The 21,584-nt window shown below is 40.3% G+C and overlaps 1 protein-coding gene across 1 annotated transcript in view; it reads left to right on the top strand.

Annotated features, from left to right (window-relative positions):
• The window catches only part of SLC2A11 (solute carrier family 2 member 11), a 466,200-nt gene that overhangs the window by 336,929 nt on the left and 107,687 nt on the right, over window positions 1-21,584 (top strand). The window contains exons 8-10 of the mRNA XM_044068682.1: window positions 10,069-10,179; window positions 10,300-10,401; window positions 16,206-16,281. Of these exons, the coding sequence (XP_043924617.1) occupies window positions 10,069-10,179; window positions 10,300-10,401; window positions 16,206-16,281 (289 nt within the window). The remainder of the gene's footprint in view (window positions 1-10,068; window positions 10,180-10,299; window positions 10,402-16,205; window positions 16,282-21,584) is intronic.

The raw sequence follows: 21,584 nt of genomic DNA, 5'->3' as shown, positions 1-21,584 counted from the left end.
TATTTCTGTTACTTGCATTTCCTCTAATCAGTTAATTTATTTGTATGTCTAATTTGTCTCTCTGTTTATTTCCTTCTACAAAAATGTATTTCAGTATGTAAATCAATGTCTTGTATGCTTATTGTGGAGCTTTTCTCCCCGGGCCTCTGCTGAAAATGGATATGTATCCAGTTGGACTAGCCCGGTAAACAAATGTAAAATAAATAAATAAAATATGCATTATGTAATTTATAGCCTTCTTATAATATGAAAATATTTTTTTCTACAAGAAGAGTGGGATGCCAACTACACAAGTGAGATGTTAGACATAATAAATGCAGGTACATCGTGGACAAGTTGGGGTTTAACTGGTGATGTAAAAACAGTAACAGTGTAGCCGAGTGTAAGATGACAAGAAATACAGATTGCAGAAAAATGAAAATGCTTGGAAGACTGTGTCTTAGGTAATGCTGCAGATGTAGGATTGGTTACATTACAGGTAGATTTTTGGGGCATTTATTTTATTTATTTATTTATTTATTTATTTATTTTGAGGACTTTTCCATGTTTATGCCAGCTGCTTTGGACTAGATATTTGTTTGGTTAATATTGACTGAATAATAACTTATTAAGTGGGAGAATAGATGGTTCTGAATTTTCTTAAGAAGATTCTTTTTCTTGCAGTGGGAATTGTGACAAAGTAGAATTGCTAATCACCTATATATTGTACAGTTTATTTGTGCCAAAACAGTTTGCGTGTGCATAGGAAAAAGCAGATGGGTTTATAATGGCACTTGGTTCTTCATTGCATTTACGGTTTGCAGCATTTAGAGTGTGTGTGTGTGTGTGTGTGTGTGTGTGTGTGTGTGTGTGTGTGTGTGTGTGTGTGTGTGTGTGTGTTTCACAGAATGTCTGGAATGTTTGGCTCATACTTTTGGTCTGTCCCTCTTAAAATTTGGATGGTGCAGTGGTAGTGTTGTTGCCTCACAACAAGAGGTTCTCTGGTTCAGTTCTCAGCTGAAGTGCCTTGTGTGCAGAGTCTGCATGTCCTCCCTGTGTTTCTGTGTTTTTTCTCTGGGTGCTCTAGTTTCCTCTCACGATACAAAGACATGCATCTGGAGTGTTTCTCCCCAGGCCTCTGCTGTAAATTGGCTTTGTTCCAAGTCAGACTTTCCCAGTAAACAAATGTTAAATAAATTTTATGGTTTTCTGGCAAATCAGTAAGAACTGAATTCACTAAATAATGATAGCCATTTAAGTTACAGTCTTCTTATCTTTCAGGAAACACATGGTAACACAACATTTTATTCTAGCAACTTTCTTAGATTATACAAGCAATGTTTAAATGTGTTCCCAGTTTTGTCCCCCCCCCCCCCAACGAATTTTGTCTTTTTCTTGATTTCTTATGCTGCGCGTTTCTTCAGTGAAAGAGAAGTTTAGTGCTGCTTATGCAAAGTCTAATTGCATTGTTAGTAGCACAGTAGGTAGTTTACTTGCTTTTACTGTAGAAGACTGTGGGTTCTACTCCCACAGTATGTAGATGGATTGCTGACACTGTACTGTGTTTTACTTTTAAAGGGGGTATATGCTGCAGTCCTGAGAATGTCCTCCTTTGGCAGAGATACTTAGTAACTATGAACCTGTTATTAGTTAGCCATCCATTCCCTATTGATATATTACTAGCCTGTTATTTTTTTTAATGTAACATTGGCAATTTATTCTTCAAGGGCAACAGGCACTTTACTTGTAGATGAAACAATGAAATATAAAGTTGTTTGCTAGCAGCAACCTCTTCATTAGTTACACATCTGTTTAATGTGGAATTATTTAGATGACTTTTACTTCTGCAGAGATTGTGCATATTTACTGATACTGGTGGACTGTAGAAGTATGAGTAGAGTTTTATGATGGAAATGTTCTGAATTGGGCAGTTTTGTCATTAGTGGTTCATGCATTTTGTTTCATTGTTTACTGTAAAAATGTTCAAAACAATAAATTTAAAACACGCTCTAACAAGTATGCTGTATTATACAAGGAATATAATTTAATACAGTCAGGAGGGTGTATCAAAGAACACATGTATGTTTTGTGTGCAAGGGGCCTATGATTTGAAAACAACCCAAAGGTAATTTTTATCCACAACTGGCCAGATGCATTTTCTTTGAATGTGGGTTTCAATGCTGTTTCAGTGAATGTGAGTTTCAAGGGCAGAGAAGTTTTAATGCTAAGTCTATTTTCATTATGAGACTGTATTGCTTTGTTTAGCAGATGTCTATTAGAGTTTGTGCTATAAAATGTAAAATTAAGTTCAAATAATCATTTTAGAAGTAAAGCAGTATGCAAATTGCAGTGTTTATGGTAAGTGGGGTGAAATAGCCAAGTAATGGGACATTGGAATGGCTGCAGGTGGACTATGTGGCCATATTTTGGTTGTCTGTTCTTCAGTCTTCATTTGAAAGTTGGTATCCCACAGTTCCATTAGAGTGGGAGAGGTTATATAATTATGCATGCAAATGTTATGTTAATGAGCATGCAGATTTGTACCTATTTTTCATGGGCCTTTGTACAGATTTTTGATGTTTCCAGGTTGAGAGGTATGGTACATGAATAAATAAGGAGGAGGATTAGGATTGATTAATCTGATCATTAAATTTATATACAGTTTTGAAATGTTTAAATGGAAACAATGATAATTTAGGAACAAGAATATTTAAATATAAATATGAGAATTATGGGAAACAAGGAGTAATAAAAGAGTAAAGTAAGAGGAATTATGGTAAACAATAAGGAATAATAAAAAATTGAGTAAAAGAAAATGCCATAATGAAGAAACAGAGAATTAGCAACAAAAGGTGAATATGTAGAAGGCAAAGATTGGTGAAGTGGAAGACAACAGAAAGGTATAGTACAAATATTAAGAGAAGCATTCCTGGGAAAATATTATAGAAGAAAATACCAGAGCAGTTAAAGAAAGAAGCAAATGATGAAGTTATTATGTTGAATGTCAAGATTTTTTATGGAGATTGGGAATAAAGAAATTACCAGTAGAGGCAAATGTGGCTTATAAAAAGAAAAGTGAAATAATTTGTTTTTATTGTGGTGAAGAAGAAACAACAGAATATGTCTTTTTGAAATGTGAAAGAGTTTAAAAAATTATGGTATAGATTATGTACAGAATATTTTTTGGGAGATTTATAAGAAAGTGTTAGTATAAATATATGATTGAATTTGGTCAAAATTAGATATTGATAAAAAATATTTCGCTCTGATTCCCCCTCCAGGACAGTCACCCACAAACGCTCTAGTCCACGATTGGCCCTCGGGTCTACTTTATGCATTTCCACCTCTCCCCCTCATTCCCCAGTTTCTGAAGAAAGCCCACCGGTTGAAGCGCAAAGTGATCCTCATAGCACCATATTGGCCTCGTCAGATTTGGTTCCCCTTCCTTTGGTCTCACCTGCTAGATCAACTGTGGATTCTCTATCCAAACCTGGTGTTGATCTCCCATCTGAAAAATCTGATTTACCCCAACTTGGACAGCCAATTCCATTACCTGCTACCATAAAGGCTCATTCTACAAGGCCAGTGGCAACTTCTGCTGCCTTCCATGCCATATCTTCTTTACATGACATCTGTGCAGCTGAAACTTGGGCTGCGCCTCATACCTTCATCAATCATTGCAAATTGGATTTGGCCTCCACGGGTAGAGCATCTTTTGGTTCTGTGGTGCCCAGGAATGTCCTTCTACGAGAGCCTCCCAGGAATAGAGGTAGCTGGGGACTCTGTCCCACATGTAAGGAATGAACGAGGATTAACAATATCAGATAAAGAAGTTATGTCTTACCATAACGTTCCATCTGTATTGTTGATCCTCGTTCAGTCATCATGACCCTCCCTCCTTTCCCCTCCTGTGGCTTCTAGTAAATCTCACCATCCGGTTCTTTTAGGTCATTTGACCAGAGGTAGCCTCCATGTTCTTTTGACTTGCAAACTCAATCTGAGATAACAGGGAGAGGGGAATTCTGGGTAAGAGATTTTTACCTCAAGAGTTTGTAGCTGACGCAAGCTTGGAAGATGGCCTGCTCGGTTCCGAGGTCGGAACTGATACCCACACGTAATGACTGAACGAGGATCAACAATACAGATGGAACGTTATGGTAAGACATAACTTATTTTTATTTCTGCATCACCTGCAAAGTTTATTACATATTTCACAGGTTTGTGAATTGCAGTACATGGTAAGGGTACTCACTGGCATGCCTACTACATACCTGAACTTTTCCAGGTATCTAGTAGGGTATGCAGTTATTCATGGGACTTTTTGTGACCTTTGTTAATTGCACAAGACTGTGGTGCATGGTTTCTGCTGTGTACCAGCCCTCCTCACCTGCATGCCTGGTTTATGAATACTGACTAGTAACTGCATGTGGCATGTTTCACCTCCCACAGAACTGTTTTAAAGTATTTCACTGCATATTTCACTATGTAAGCATGTTGTCTGTGTAGCTTGATATATTATTTCTGTGTTAATGTGTTGAAAAACCATAGTGAGTAGATAATTTAAAAAAAGAAAGAAAGAAAGAAAACACAAAAGAAATGTCCATCTATTCTTTCCACAGTGATATAATATTTCTCAGGATTGACTGGATGCTCTCTTAACCATATTTTTTAAGATCTCTTTGTTGTCTGGGAAAACTAGTGGAAGTCTTTACTGGTACCAAATAGAACATCATTCAAGAATTTCAGATCTTCCCTGTGTGAATTTGCTGTAAGATACTTGGCATGCATCAGCTCTCCGTAATAGAGGAGAAGAATTTAAGTATGGCATGGACTGACTACAAAAGCATTTGATAGTATCCCACATTCATGGATAAGAGTGCTTAAAAAATGTATGAGATACACCCTATACTGATCGACTACATTAAAGTGACTATGATGTGGTGGCAGACCACTTTGCAGTTAAGCCATGATAAAGGACAAATTATTATTCCAGTGATACAAATTCAAAGGAGGATATTCCAGGGTGACTCTCTGTCACTGCTGCTGTTCTGCCTTGCACTTAACCCATTAAGCTGTCTACTTAACAGCTTAGGCCATAGCTATAATTTGGCTCCAAGAAAACAACAAAGTGTAAAGACTTCTCATCTTCTCTTTGTTAATTTTATGAAACTGTATAGCTCATTAGATGAGGAACTGAAAGCACAACTGCAAGTTGTCAAAACTTTTTCAAATTATATAACAATGTCATTCGTGGCTCAAAAAGTGTTGAATAGATTAGATAGGAAAACAAGAAGGATGCTTCATGTTCACCAAAGGATTTATAAAAATCAGTGCATACCAAGGTTATATATTTCCTGCTCTGAAGGACGGATGGGCCTCCTTGAAATTGATTACATGTACAGATCTGCAGTCGTGGGACTCAACACATATCTGCTGACCTCACGAGACCCAAACGTTGTGAAAGTTTTGAAATATGAGGAGAATAAGTCTAAGATGACATCCCTGCTTAGGCTAGCAGAAGCATATCGGCATCAAGCTGGAAAGGAAATCAAACCACAAGTAGATAAAAAGTCAGGCAGCAACTGAATGTGCCAAAACACAAAAGAAAGAATATAAGGTGAAGGACCAGATGAGAAGGCAAGAAATGTGGAAAATGCATGAATATAGTTGCAAGTATAAAAAACTTCTGGAAGAACCTCATGTTGATCGAGAACGAACACAGGAATGGTTAAGGAGAGGTGAATTCAAACCAAGAGATGAAAGGTTAATATTGGCGGCACAAGATAGTGGGCTACATACACATCGGTTTACAAAGTCCATTAAACATGTGGGAGAAACAGATAAATGTAGGTTTTGTAAAACAGAATTGGAAATAGCTGCATACCTCGTTGCAGGTTGTGACATACTAATGGCAGAAGGACTGTATATTGAAAGGCATAACAATGTGGCAAGACTGTTGCACTAGGGGTTGTGCAAACATCATGGTACTGAAGTGGCTGAAAAACACTAGAAACATGAGCCACAAAGCATCATAGAAAATGATGAAGTCTATATCACATGGGATCATCCATTACCAACAGTTCAAAAGATAGATGCTAGAAAACTGGATATAGTGGTCCAAGAAAAGAAGACAAAAGTAGCATTGATCATTGAAATCGCCACACCCAGTGACTACAGTGTCTTGCATAAAGAGAGAGAGACACAAAGTCATAAAATATCAGTATTTGCATGCAGAAACAAGTGCATCATGGAAGAAAGATACCCAAATAGTTCCAATAGTGGTAGGAGCAACAGGTCTTATAAAAAAGAATTTACAGTCATATTTAAATGTGTTACCAATACATGTAATTCCATACGAAGTGCAGAAGGAGCCATTACAGGGCACATTGCAGGTGCTGTGAAGAGCACTTCTGGTTGACATCAAAAATTGAAACAATGAGCACTTATTTCTTTTGTCATCTCACTTGTCTTTTACATTGATGCTTGTATTTTTAAAGTGCACAAGTAGGTTTATAAATTTTGTGGACACTTGGATTGTGTCACTTTCTTCAAAATTTTTAGTCTCCCAAACCTTACAAGGTGATTATGGATCTAAGAGATACATCCCATTTCATGGTATTTATGATCCTTATGCAGTGCAGTTTGATTCCCTTATACTTAGTGTGGCTGTCACTTCATGGTAGCACACCTTTTCATTGCATCATCACTGTAGTGATTCCTTGTAGGGAGTGACACTTTTTTACCCATCTTGCCTTGTGTTCCAAGGGTTTTCACTAAATGTCTGGCTCCACTGATTGCCCATTGCAGGTCATGTATATTTACCCATATTTAGAGGACTGTCTACTCCAAGCACAGTCCCAAGAAGATGCCCCAAAAGCTGTATTTATGCTGCACTGCTTCCAGAAACTTTTCACAGAACCTGCAAAAGCCAAATGTAACTCCCTTGGGTGACTACTACATGCCAAGGTTTCCATGTGTTCTCCTCCAGAAAAAGCTCCATCTTTCACATTCTTTCCTGCCATTTGCTAAGAGGAGGATCAGTGGACAGATCGGTGACCTAAATTGTCGTAGTACAGTTTGCCAGCCATTTCTTGTCAGAGAGAGACTGGATGTTCCCTTTGGTATGATTCTTATCTTGTCCAGCAGCAGTCTGTCATTCCAGTTCAATATCAGTTCATGCATCTGCCAGGTTGTTCAGGTGTATGTGAGTAGATACAGCCTACCAGAGTCTGCAATGTCTCTGCTGTCTAGTTCCTTCAGCCCAGATCTCTGGGGAGGGTATGACCTATTCCTTCCAGGTGTCTGCTTTGGGGTACCAAACAGATTAGTAGGCTGCCTTCAAGCTGTCCCTTCCTGCCTTGCATTAACATGTTTGCCTGTTAGAGAACTTCTGTTAGTAGGCATGGAGAAGCCTTGATCTGTCTTGCTGCAGTCATATGTATTTGTCTATAGACTGGTGTCTGCCTGCTTCAGTTGATTTTCAGGTAAATACTCTGAGAACTTATTCTGTAAATAGTGTTTCTGAGGTGTTTTCAAAAAACAATTACATTGAGGATTGTAAACAAATCCCACAAAGGGTTTACTCGCTCACTGCATTACAGTATCAGTAGATCTTAAAGCAGGTTTTAACTGCTCTGTTACACCTCCTGTCTAGTTTAGATGGGTGATTATCAGCTGACCAAAATGCTTAGAGCTAGGGCAAGATTTGCATCATCAGTTCATAGGTTTAGTTCATAGGTTCATACTAAGCTAACTGCCCTTGTGAGACTCAAACCCTACACCTTGTGTTTGTGAGGCAAACAACTTAACCATTAGGCCACCCTTGTCATTCAGTGAGCAGATATGTTGCTTTTCTCCATAGGAATACTAGCTAGACACCGAAAAGACTTGAAGAAAAAAACACTGGGATTCATTCCTAAAGTTGTCTGTATCAGTGACTTGCACAGAGAATACAGTTTTGTCAACTCAGCATAATTGCAGATGTCAGTGTAGTCACTGCTGTAATCCTGTTTCCTACCTGCTTTCCTTGTGGGTATTTGGGACAGGGGTGTTGGCACACACTAGATTTCCTCCCCCCATGCTGTTATAACCTCCCTGTACTTTTCCCTTATCAGGCCAATAGTTGAGTACAATGCCCCTTCTGGTATGTACCTTTCCAAGCACCTGCAGCAACTGGATAGACCACAAAGGTTCCTCACAAGGAAAATTCAGTTTCTTCAGCATCTGTCCTATGTGGATCATCTGAAATCACTGTCACTTTATTCCTGTTTTTTTTTTCTTTACAGACTGCTCAGAGGCTATCTCTGCCTTACATGCAAGGTGGTCTCTGTCCCTGCTTTATTAGAAATGCTGCATATCCACAAGTCAAATTGTACGCAGGTTACTCGCTCTAAAGACCTTAACCTGGTATGTGACATTAATAGAACCTGCTGGAAGGACAGATTTCTCTGAGGTTACCACACCTTTGGAACTGACTCCCACTTCATGTCAAACATAGCACCTCAATGGCCGTCTTCAAACGTAATCTGGATGATTCGATGGGTAACATCAAATTCGCCCCGGGGGTTCCACCTGTGTCCCTCTTGGACAGGGGCAATAGGTGCTGATTGCGGAAGTAAGGGTAAAACTTGGCTAGGCTTGTAAGGGCCCTAGGGCCATTTGCCTAGTAACTTCCTATGATCCCATAATCCTATGAATACTAATCTCATGAACTTTAATCGTACTTTGATTTAGGAATGAGGTACATTCCCATCATGGTATTAGAAACCCAAAAGATTTGGAGAAAATAAAAAAGGGATAAAGTCCGTAGTGTCACTGAGATAACCTGTGTTCACCTTGCAGCCTGGAGGTTATGGGAGGCAATGCAGGGATTAGGAGTTGAGTGATGAGGCAAAACCTTCCTGGTGGAGACTGGGATATCAGGAACTCAGAAAGCTGGACAAGGAGACATGAGGATGTGTAAAACAATGGAGGATGGATGTTTACCTAACCATTCCCCATCTTCCATATGCAATTGTGTACATAAAGAGCCAACATATCACTATATGCAGGTTGAAAAAAAGGGTCTATGTCAATTCTTTGAACGCTTAAAATTTCGAACATTAAATGGTCGAGACCAAACGTTCGAAATTTCAAGATTTCGAAGATTGACTATCAACGGCACTGTATGGTGCAGATAGGGAGAATTTCCCTTTTCTGCACTGAAGTGCGGTCTTGGAGTTGGTATATTTAAGTAGAGGGAGTGTGGGGGTTGCAGGGGGGCTTGTCCCCTTGCTCACACTGTTAAGGTGTGTTTTTCTTTTTTTTTTATTTGATATTCGAACATCCAAATGTTGAACATTTGGTCTCAATCATGTAATGTTCAACATTGGATGTTCAAATATTTAACATAGACCTGAAAAAAACACATGCACCAGCTCACTACAAAAAACACTAGCCTGTTGACCCTTTGTTGACCACTCTGCCCGATGGTCTGTGGGTGTTAAATTGATGATGTAATGGAGGAATTGATATCAGAGGTGGCTGACCACTGTCAGTTAAGGAGAGATGCTTTGACCTTTACTGTGGTGCTATCTGTCTTAATGGGTCCCATTCAGAAGCTTGAGTTTTCAGAAACTCAAAGTTCATGTTGTCGAGACGATATGATCGAGTTTCGAAAATTCAAAGGTTTTGAATAAAGATCATGGAACAATGGGGATCAGGGAATTTACCCTATTCCCCACTGTAGTGTGATCTGGAAGCTGGTATATTTAATGTGCAGGGGTGTGGGGGGTGCAGGGCAACTTGCCCCCTGCAGAAACATAAAAAAATATAGATTTTTATTGTTTTTTGAAGTTTGAATTTTCAGAAACTTGATCATATCATCTTAACAGTATGAATTTCCAGTTTCTGAGAATTTGAGCTTTTGACATAGACCCATCCTAGTAGTATTATCACAAACTGCATCATATGTTTCTGCACTTGGATGTTAGAAAGTAACCTGACCCCCGATAGAAACACAAGAGGCTGATATACTATATACTGATCATCACACCGCATAGAAATGAAAAACAAGCCCAATTATACCAATTTTATCTGTTTCTTTTTCAGATGTACTTCTATGCCTCCTATGTGTTTCAGGAAGCAGGAATTCCTTATGATAAAATCCAGTATGTAATCATTGGGACAGGATGCTGTGAATTAATCACTGCAACGACCTGCGTAAGTATGAAGCTCATTTCCTGTTGGCGCTATCACTGTTACATTTTTTTCTGAAGTTTGAAGGAGATGCCAAAGCTATGAATTGTACTAAATGGTTGTCTTTGTTTCTTTATTTTCCAGAACCTGTTTATTGAACGTGTGGGTCGCAGAATTCTTATTCTGGGAGGATACAGCCTCATGGCAGTATGGGCCATTGTGTTTATGATTGCACTGTCACTGCAGGTAGGTAGAGTGTTGTTGATTGTTCTTCCATATTGCAGTAAAAATAATTTGGGTTTAACTTACCCACCCTCACAGGTCACACATTTAAGAATGCAGACATCCTGAAATAGTAATTCATGTGGGACCAAACTTACAATGACTGATACTTAGATTTCAGGCATTAAAAACAGGACTTCACTTCCATCTTGAGATTTGGTCTGTTAATATATGCAGTTTAACAACGAGTTTGAGGATGGTGTGACACCTGGATTCAACCACGCTTCTGTGAGGGACTATACTGGTGCAACCGATGCTGTAGTTCATAGTCTTATTTAAGGTTGCCACCTTTTCAAATGCTCAGAGTGGGACATGTTTACTGAAATGTGAGATTTTGCAGGACTAACCATAGCAATAACCAGAGGAAGGAGCTGGACGCCACTTTTTTTTCCAAAATACATTGCTATTCTTGTACAATTTGACTTGTTTATGCTGTTTCATATAATATTTAGTTTTTTTGGATAAAAAATAATTGTTTAATGCCAAGTATTAAAGGAAATTTATGAAATATTTTTATCATAAAATCTTGAGGCATTTGTCGTTATTTATGTCTTTTTTTTTTTTTTTTTGCAGGACACGTTGGCCTAAATAGGGGCTGTCCTGCATAAACAGGGACAGGTGGTAACTCTAGTCTTATTCACAAGTATCACAGTGTCAGTGAGTGTCATGTAGGCCGACAGGACAAGCATGTTTCTAAGGCTTAAGGGGTCTTGTATTTCTTGCTCCTGAATGTTACTCACCTGTAGTACAGTAAGCCTGGTCTGGACTTTGTTGTCCCATATTCCAGTACCACCATCATATTCCATAAGCACTTACCCCTGTCCACCAGCCATTTCCAGATGCACTTCATGTTCTACCCTTCCTGTCATAAATGGTTTTCATATAGCAGTTTGTGGTGATCTGACATTAATAAAATAACTAATAGTTTTAGATGTTGTAAAAGAGTAAGTGTTCTTGCAAGTGAATGTTGAGCAGTTAGTGTGTCTTATTGGCAATCCTGGCAGTGTAAATATCTGTATTAATATCAGTATAACATATGTTTATAATGGATGGACCATAGTTTAAATTTAATTTAAACAGCATCTGCTCAACTCCAAAACTTGCCCCTGCCATAACCGCTCCTAACCCCCACTTTCAAAGTTCTTAACTCCCACCCATTCTACCTAGACTGCTAAAAACAGTCTACCAAAGCTCTCAAGTATAAAACAAATACTCTTTCTAATCACATGGTATTATTCATCTCTAAATATTTTTACATATACAAGGTACTACACAACCTGCTGTAGACTAAATGGGAATCTTTTTTCTGCAAAATGCTAAATGAATGTATCCAACTGTAAATTGTTTTTCTCTGTAAAACGTACACTGAATGTAACTAAATTTATCATGTATTATCTGTTAACATGTATATTAAATATAACTGGAGCTTTTCTCCTCAGGTCTCCACTGAAAATGGGTTTCTAACCCAGCTGGACTAACCCAGTTAACAAATGTCAATAAATAAATAATAGAAAGGCAGAGGAAAGGCTTCTTTCACTTTTTGTTTTGGTGCCCAAACATCCTGAGTGTCCTTACGGCCCTCTTCATGATTTAGTTTGCCCATTCCTCCTATGCCTTGAAGCGAGAGCTGGCACACTCATTCCTTTACCCTGGTGAGAGCCCTATGGCTCATTTGTTCCACAGTCCTGTTAGGCAACTGTAAGCCTGTTCATTCTGCACTGAGATGAGACCTGGAAGAGTAAGCAGCCTATTATTCTGACATGGAGGGCTCCTACTTAACAACTCCACACAGGCTGCAATTGCAACTTCTTTTGCTGTGTACCATGAGAATGTACATAGGTGCTACCACAAATGTGCATATCCAGTATGTGGAGTGAACCCATGGTGTAGGTATGGTTGTTCAGCCTAGGAAGATAATCATAAGCATAAGCGTCGCCCACCTCCAGGGGTGAGCGTGTCGACAATTGCCTCACATCCTCCTATCCTGCTCCTGCAAAGAACAAGTCCATCAGTCTAACCTGGATCATCTAGGCCAAAGTCAGGGCTTTTTTCCATCTTTACCAGTGGATCTGAGAGGCTTCTTTCATTTCCTTTGTTTCTGCTTTAATCTGTGACTCTGTGTGCCTGATTCATACTTGTGTATGTTTTAACTTCTGTCATGTGCGTTTCAGAATGTTTGATTACACTACTACTTGTATATACAAAAGGGGTCAGTAGCTTGTATAATATAAGCAGCATGCTGTAACATTGTTACCAACTTGATCCAGCTCCAGAATAATTCCATCTGTCTGTACATTGCATCTGTGCTCTTCATTCTTGTATTTGTACCATGCAGTTTAATATCGATCCATTTGGAAAGACATTCAAGGTGATTCTTGCAATAGCTGTTACTCAAAGAAGTCACGAAACAGACACGCCATAAAATACAAACATTTGAATTTGCATTGTCTGGGAAGACTGCATTTCTGACTTATATTAAGGGTGGTGGTACTGGTGTGTTGTTGTCAGGAAAACTGAAGTCATCTTTCCACATACTTGACAGTTTTGTCTTTAGTGTGACCTACTTAACAATCATAACAGAAACTAGATTTTTTTTTCAGATAATAAATAGATGCCCTACATGCTCTGCCTATTACCTAATGAATAACCACACCTCCGTATTAAGCACTGCTCATCTTCTTCCCCCTCCTCTACCCTCTTAGCATCATTTTCCATCATTTTCATTTGTTTTCAAATTTCCCCTAATATTGTTACGTGACAACTAACTCTGCAAGGCTGGTGGTTCATGATTTCTGTGAAAGGGTGCTTTCTCAGTCCTCTAAGAAAATATTTATATCTTTAAACTGTGTCCCTGTCTTTCTAGATTCATTGTGGTCGCAAATGAAAGTACATTGATAGCATCTGGAAATGCCCATACAGGTAAAAAACATGAATTTCTTAGTAATTGTTTGAGACATTAAATGAAGCTGGTATCTGAATTAAATATATTGATTTGGGTCTGGCTCTGTGGCACTAAGGGATGAATACATTAAGGAACCCCCCCTCCCAGTGACCAGAGTTCAGTTAATGGCCCTTGCACTGGAGGAGAAAGGCAAAGAGGGAGAGGATTGAAGGGTCATCACCTGTCCTGGGGGGTTGGGTGGGTATTAGGCACTCAGGACATAGGAAAATGTGACTTCTCCAGTAAAGACTAGGTAAATTGCTTCCTTGGCTTAAGGATGGGGTGGGGCTGTTGGTCGACAATGCCTCTAGTGGAAATGAGGGATGACCATTATAAACAACCTATTACATATCCACCTTCTGGTGCTGTAGGCAGGGCATTCACAGAAATTGTAAGGTTAATGAGAAAATCCTTCATATCCCCACTACTGGCTGTCTAAATGATGGGCTCTTCACATCATTCCATACCCCGTCATCTTCATCATTATCATCCTCAATCCACTGTTTACCATTTTCTACATGGGGTCGGGGTATCATGTCAGCTGTTGCCCTCTCTCTCGATTCAGTGCCACTCCTACCTTCTTCAGCAATCTTGTCTGATTGTTGCCGGTCTTCTCTCACGTAATACAGCCACCTCTTTTCTGGATAACCTCATTTCCTCTTGCCTATGTCCTAAGTCTTCTTCAATAGATTGTGTTCTGCTTTTCTGCACATATGCCCAAACCATTATAATCTCTGATCTTCACTGCAATTGGAGCTACTTTGGCTTCTGCTTTGATGTCCACATTTCTTCATCTGTCCCACAGTGTGCATCCTGCCACCTATCTCAAGCTCTTCAGCTCCATCACCTCTAGTTTCCTCTTGCTCTGCCTTTACTGCCCAGGTTTCTGGTCATATCACTGTGTTGTACACCTTACTTTTCAGCTTTGGCATTCTTCCATCATATAGTACTCCTGCCCCCCCTGTGCCAGTTGGCTGTAGCCCCTCTGATTCTAGCCTGTTTTTTGAAAAGAAACATCTTTATTAAATTATCACTTATGACATAGTCAACCATTCATTTATATAAATGACACAATCATTCATTTATATAAATGAAAACAAACCATATTGACATATTTTTGTTTGCATACATTATGTTTCACTTTAATCTTTCCAGCCATTGTCAGTCAAACATTACAAGGCTCCAACAAAATCCAATAAAATCCACATAACCACCACGGCAGCCATGGTGGTTCTGTGGATTTTATTGGATTTTGTTGGAATATTTCTGTTGTTTTCACAGTTCCTTATTCCACAGTGGAATACCTTCTTTGTTTTAAATATTACAAAGCTCATTCAATTCTTGCCTTCCCTTAAACCTCATTCCTCCTGCAAAACATTTTTCTGCATGTATTGATCCCGCAATTCCAAGTTTTTCTATGTAATTTGCTTATATCCTTTTGTAAAGATCCCACTTCCAGTTGTTTTATCTCTGTTACTATATTCACTTATTCTAATACAGTTGGTTTAGAGTTTGATTTCCATTTTCTAGTAATTGCTTTTTTGGCAGCCACCAAAATTAAAGTAGCAAGGCCTAACTATGTCTAGCTACTATGCAGCTCAAAAAATAATATCCTTAGTTACACCTGTTTGCTCACCCAGCATTTATGATAGTGTAGTTTGTAGGGGAATTTTTAAAGTCTGCCAACTCATTACACTTCCAAAAAATATGTTACCAGTTACCACTTTCTTCCCCATCACACTTCTAACACTACCTGAGTAAAAATTCTTTGGAGTCTTCTTTGGGTATAAAAATACCTATGCAAACAATTCCAAGCAAAGATTCTAAATCTTTTAAACTTTGTTGCATATTTGGGAGCCATATGTATACCACCCCCATTGTTTATTTGTGAATTGCTTATCCACCTCTGCTTCTAGCCTTGCTGCCCTCATTTAGAATTTCCTTCTCCTTCACCCCCCCAGATATTTAAAGCTATTAACCTGTTCCACTATTTTCCCTTCTGTCTCAATTTTCGGCTTCTTCTGATTCCCGTCATTTGGTGACATTACAACTGTCTTATGTGTACTCAGTTTCATCCCGTGTGCCTGTTGATGGGAAATGAACAGGCTAATTGGCCAGGAGGAGCCTGATGGTTGGCAGGCAGTGAAGAGAAAAAAGTGCATCAGTTTAGTTGCTTTGGGTATCACATTTTCTCACAAAAAAGTATGGGAAATTAAATTTAATCAAGTGACTCCAGGATTACTTTATCTCAGGAACATTATTTATACTGTTTTCTAATCTCTGTTCATGATTATCTTAAACATAAACTGAATTTTAATAAGAGCAGTGTGTGTGTGTGCGTGTGTGGGTGTTTGTGAATAACATGTCTACATTGTATAAAAATTTATTTTATTGGAAAAACTGCATATTTGTGAACAATGTATGTACATTTTAAGATGCTTATTTATTTTGATTTAATGCAGTGGAAATTACCTAGCCATCTATAATACAAGTAGTTGTGCATTTACAGTCAGTAACTGAAAAAGTCCAGAGTGTAACTGTTTGATGGGCATAATTCAGACACTCTTACATACTGTATTTCTGACAGATAATTGCACAGATTTCTTCTTGTTATAAAAATAATTTTGAATACCCTTTGGAGTGATCATTGACCCTGTATGGAATAAATCTGTGAATGACCTGTGAAATATAAGGTTACATCTGGGAGTGTTTTTTTCCTACCCGTGGAGTAATTGGTTGTAATAGGACTATAGGGCAGATTGAGGGCATGTTTGAGTTGATATGATAGCACAGTTGGTTGACTAGTTTTTACTTTGTATACCCCCAGGGTCGTATTACTTGGATGCCTTACTTAAGCATGGCTTGTATCTTCGCCTACATACTAAGTTTTGGTATTGGACCAGGTAAGGTACTAATTGCTGGTAGGTACCGTGCTTGCAGCATGTCTTGACTCAGTGATGTAATCTGCAGTATGATAGGAGCAAATCACCAATGGCTCTGGTAAATCCACCTCACATCCAGAAACCCCGTGTATCACAAAAAGTGAGTCACAGGACAAACAAGTACAGAAAACACAACAGAGAAATGAGGAGACAGCTGTCCCTCGAGTGAAGGTAGAAGACCGACTTCACTTCCTTATTATTTGTGAAAAATGAGAAGTGAAAACACTTAAATGTTACAATATTAAACAGACCAAAACTTCAGATGTTAATTCCTCTTCTTTTGAGATACTGAAGAAACAAACTCAAATAGGCTTAGTCACCAGAATAACTCAGCTTTAATTTATTGCTTATCATAAATTAAAGCTGAGTTATTCCAGTGACTAAGCTTGTTTGGGTTTGTTTCTTCCAGTGGTGTAGCTGGGGAGGGGCTAGAGGGGCAACTGCCCTAGGTGCAATGTGTGTGTGTTTGGGGGGGGGGGGGGGCAAAGTTAGCCGATCCTGCTATCTAATGCAAAACCGGCTTGTTTTTTTTTTTTTTTTAACTAAAATCTGAACTCTGTAGTGCTCCATGCAAGCACTGCATAAACTGTTGCTACTGCTTGCTACATTTGTAACAAGCAGTTTGCTACAATTTATATGAAGATTTTTTTTTTAACTAAAATGTGCATGATGCAGCACTCTGTGCAGGCAGGGTATAAACTGTATCAACTGTTTGCTGCAGTTTTATAATCAGAAACTTTCTTTCTTTTTTATTTTCTATTAATAAAAGGGAAGCGGGTCAAGGGCAGGATGTGGCAGTAAAAGGAAAGACTGTTTTTCTTTTGCTGTTCACCTGAAGAGCAAGGGGCGGGGTGCTGGTTCATGGTACCAGCACAGGGCGGTACCTACACTTCTGGTTTCTTCACTGCCTTCACAGAACAGGAATTAACATCTGAAGTTTTGGACTGTTTATTACTGTTGCTAAATATTATAACATTTAAGTATTTTTATTTTTCATTTTTCACAAATAAGAAGTGTTGTGAGTCCTCTACCTTAATGCTGCGGACAGTTATCTGTTTGCATCTGTTTTGCAGTTTCGATATGATAGGGGCAGGAGAATGAGGAATATGATTCCTGATAAAACTATTTATAGCAGAACTGTTTTTGTTAGGTTTTTCACTATATGCAGCTCTGTACCTTAAACAGAGAATTGCACATCCTGTAATATAGTGATCTCTTCTCTGCCTGTAACCTCATTAGCCTCCTGGGATTCCTAGTTTAACTGACTATTATATTATGGCTAAAATGACCTACATGTAGTCAAGCTGTCTCTTGGAAGTTTAATTCATGATGTTCTGTAGTCTTATCTCACCTTCATTCTTACATATCAGCCTATTACAAAGCTCAAAGTCTTCTAGTTGGCTCGTGGCTAGGTAGGTATCCCATAGTGCACCAGTACAATCCCCAGATCTCGTTTGCTGCCTGTACGAGTTCGGATGTGCTTCTTGCTTGGCCGTGGCTAAGTTTAGAATTTTTTCTACTATTACATTATTACCGTTAGCATTGTCGCCTCACAGTAAGACGCTGTCCGGTTCGATTCTCAGCTAGAGCGTCTTCTGCGTGGAGACATGCATGAATGGGCATACGTTTGTTGAAGGTTGTGCGTCAGGCTTGGCAAGCTGATACGTAAAAATCAACTGCCAATCATTAGCGGACCGGAGTTCCGCTGTGGCGACCCCTAACCGGGAAAAGCTGAAAGACACAAACAAACAAACATTATTACCATTTATCTTAGCGTTTATCTGGTTTCTGATAGAGTTGTGGTAATGTTAGAGTAGATTCAGACCTGTTGAAGGGTTGTTTGACTTAAATTTCTTAGTTGTTGAGAACTGGTTGGCCGTTGGCCCTTGTTGTTCTCATTTGGTTTCCTGTGTGCTAGCCCTTTATATTTAACGGCACGTTTGCGCTTATATTCTGTATTGTGTGCTGTGTTTTTTTTCTCATTCGAGAGTTAAGAAATTAGATTTTTAGTTACTTAGTTACTTGTTCAGCTTGTGTGCAGGGTTTGTGGCAGTTCTGCCCTTTTTGTTTCTGCAACTAAGCGAGTGTTTAATATTGAGAAAGTTGGGCTTTTCTACTTTCACTGTGTGTGTGTGTGTGTGTGTGTGTGTGTGTGTGTGTGTGTGTGTGTGTGTGTGTGCTGCATAGTTGATAGTTTCTGACCTTCTAAATCTTCCCTTTACAGCTAGGTCAATTTAAGTTAGAAGACTTAGTTCTCTGTCCCCTTTTCTCCCTTCCCGGGCCTAGGCCTGTTAGAATTAGAGGACCTAGTCCTCTCGTGTGTGTGTGTGCTTCTGTGGCAAGGGCTAGGCCCATTTAAGTTAGAGGACCTAGTCCTCTTTGTGATTGAGTGTTGCTTTTTCACCTATTATCATGTCTAAAGAGGCTAAAGAACATAAACCTTCGGGGTTTAAAAAATGTGTTAAGTGCTCCCAAAAGATGTCATTTATGGATGGCCACAGTAATTGCATTTATTGCCTCGGAGCCATTCATTTGCAGGAGACTTGTTCTTTTGTTTGTAAGTGCCAGAGGTCTCCAGGAATGTAAAAACAAGCTGATATTGAAAGGTCTCCTCAAGCCTTCCTTCGAAGAAGACCTGGCCAGCGCTTCCTCTTCCTCAATGTCTCATTCCTCCAAAAAAGAAAAGGTTAAGGCTACCAAGAAACCTTCCCCGGTGCCGTCTGGTGTCTCCGAACCACCTCAGAAGCTCTCCAAGCCTGACAAGACTGCTACCTCCTCAGTTCCATTGTCCTCGGAGCCGATCGAGGTTATTGATATTGGCACTTCAGTTTCAGCCCCAAGCATTTCGGATCCGACTACTGAGAGACCTCATCGGAGCCGGCCCAGAGATCTCTTGCCAGTCTCCCTTACATTAAGATCCCCAATCTTGCAGAGGTCCAGATCACCCACGTCTTCCAGATCCTCCAGTAGCCTGTCAGAGGAAGATGTGGAGAGAGTAGTGCTTAGACTCCTGAAGTCATCTGCCTTGCCTAAAATGTTGTGGCTCCGATCCAGTTGGCTCCGGAGCCACCTGAATCTGTTCCCCCGTTGTAGTTCTTCCTCTGAGCCACGCCGGGCTTTTGGAGCCAAAGTGTTCGGTACCACTTATTGTGGAACCCTTGGTTCCAGCTCCCCTCGAGACTGTCTCGGAGCCAGGTTCTGCCCCGACACCTTTGGTGCTGTCCATAGTGTCTAGGAGCTGAAGTTCACTGGTCGGCCCTGACAGGGACACTTGGACCCGAACCTCTTCGTTCCCGAGTCTCCCTCTTGGTGCGTCGGCCAGGGTGAGCTCAGACCCTATATCCATCTCGGAGCCAATGGCTTCCTCTGTCTCCTCGGAGCCGAGGAGGTCTTCGGAGCCAGAGAGATCGGCCTTTGAGATGATGAGGAGTGTGTTGTCCCAGTCATCAGCTCCACTCAAGCGTACTGACACTCTTCCCCCTCAAGCACCGACTTCTGTCTCAGCACTTACTCTCTCTCGACAGCAGAGACCTGCAGCCTTAGGAGCCCCTTATTGGTGGCCCCCAGTCTTCCGAGACCTCCCCAGAATGTCCTTCTGAGGACCCCCCTCGGAAGAGGACATGCAAGAGGAATCATGTAGACTCCCAGGATGACTCTATTACCTCTGACACTGACCTTGAGGAGTCAGAAGTGTCTCCAAGTCATCCTCTGATGATGTCTCCTTTGTAGACGTCTTGGAGATTCTTAAGCAGAGGGGTGGCTGGCTCACTAATACCCCTTCTGATGAGGAGTCAGTGTACCTGAAGGCTTTCGGGTCTCAACCTTGAGCCTCGTGGGTGTCTCCACCTTTTGATGAACTCTTAGACCTTGTTAGTCAGAAGGTGTGGGAGACTCCTGATGCCATGGAACCAGTTTCCAGAAGACCTAATAAGTTTCTGTGTGCTGCCAAAGAGAAGTAATTCTTATCCAAGGGCATGCGTGTAGATGCTATGGTGGTGGCAGTGGCCACTAAGAAGGAACTAGCGGAGACTTCTTCTTCTGTCCATCCTCTGAACAAGGAGTCTCAAACAATGGACAGATATGGGAAGCGTATCTTTTCATCAGCGGTATTCACACTCGGATCGCTGAAGATCGCTGAACTATCTATCACATTTCACGAGGCTTCAGAGAGATCTCCTTAAGAAGTTGGGAGATACTCTACAAGTTACATCATCTGAAGGATTCCCTGACAAGGTGTCTCCTCAGTTGTCCACCTTAAATTCCATTGTTAACTCTTCCATGAGGCTGATTTCTTATGCAGCCGATGGAGTGAGCAGGGCAGTGGGTTCAGGAGTTTCCCTTAGGAGACACTCGTGGATGTGCTTGTGGAATTTTGCAGAACCATTCAAGTCTACCTTTTCCAATGCCCCCTTTGATGGTTCTTTGTTGTTTGGACCTAAGGTAAAAGACACACTCACCAGGTGCGAGCAAGAAGGGAAAATGCTGTCTGCCATGGGAGTACATTTTACCGTCCCCTCTAGACCATATCCCAAGGGTCAGGTCAGAGAGGTGGTAAGATGTGATTCAGGAAGTCCCAGAGATTTTTCCCAGATGCACAGGGTGATTCCTCCTTCAGAGGCAGAGGAGGAGGAGGAAATGGTAGACGTCACCCCAGAGGTGGGGGGGGGTCCGCAAAACCAGGGAGGCCATGATTCGTTTCGAGGCCATCCCTATCAGCGTTACTTTTGTGGGGCCCGGCTGTGCCTCTCTGGAGCCAGTCGGGGGTCGCATTTCTTTGTATCCAGAAGCCTGGCTAAGCTTCACCCGAGACAAGTGGCTACAAAGAATTATCACCAGAGGTTACTCCATTCCCTTTTCACTTCCACCTCACATTCCCAAGAAGATGCAGGATGTTCCACCCAATTACAGGGATCAAGCAACTTTAGAAGTGGAAAAGTTGCTCACAGAGTCATCCAAACCATGCCCGCAGACCAGGTAGGATTCAGAACTTACTCCAGATTCTTTTTAGTGCTAAAATGTACAGGGGACTGGAGGCCCATCTTGGACCTCAGCAAACTCAATGAATCCATAAAGAAGGACAAGTTCCGGATGGTGACATTGCAGTCTATACTCCATCTGTTAGGGAAAGACACTTGGATGTTCATAGGTTCATAGATTAGTACTAAACTAACTGCCCTTGTAAGCCATTTTAAGCCTAGCCAATTATCCTTTGTGAGACTCAAACCCTGCACCTTGTGTTTATAAGGCAAACACCTTAACCATTA

The sequence above is a fragment of the Protopterus annectens genome, chromosome 4.part0, assembly GCF_019279795.1.
Source record: "Protopterus annectens isolate FY-2018-M chromosome 4.part0, PAN1.0, whole genome shotgun sequence".
In the NCBI taxonomy this organism is placed as follows: Eukaryota; Metazoa; Chordata; order Ceratodontiformes; family Protopteridae; genus Protopterus; species Protopterus annectens.
The sequence above is the reverse complement of the archived record's forward strand: the minus strand, read 5'-3'. Positions and strand labels throughout refer to the sequence as shown.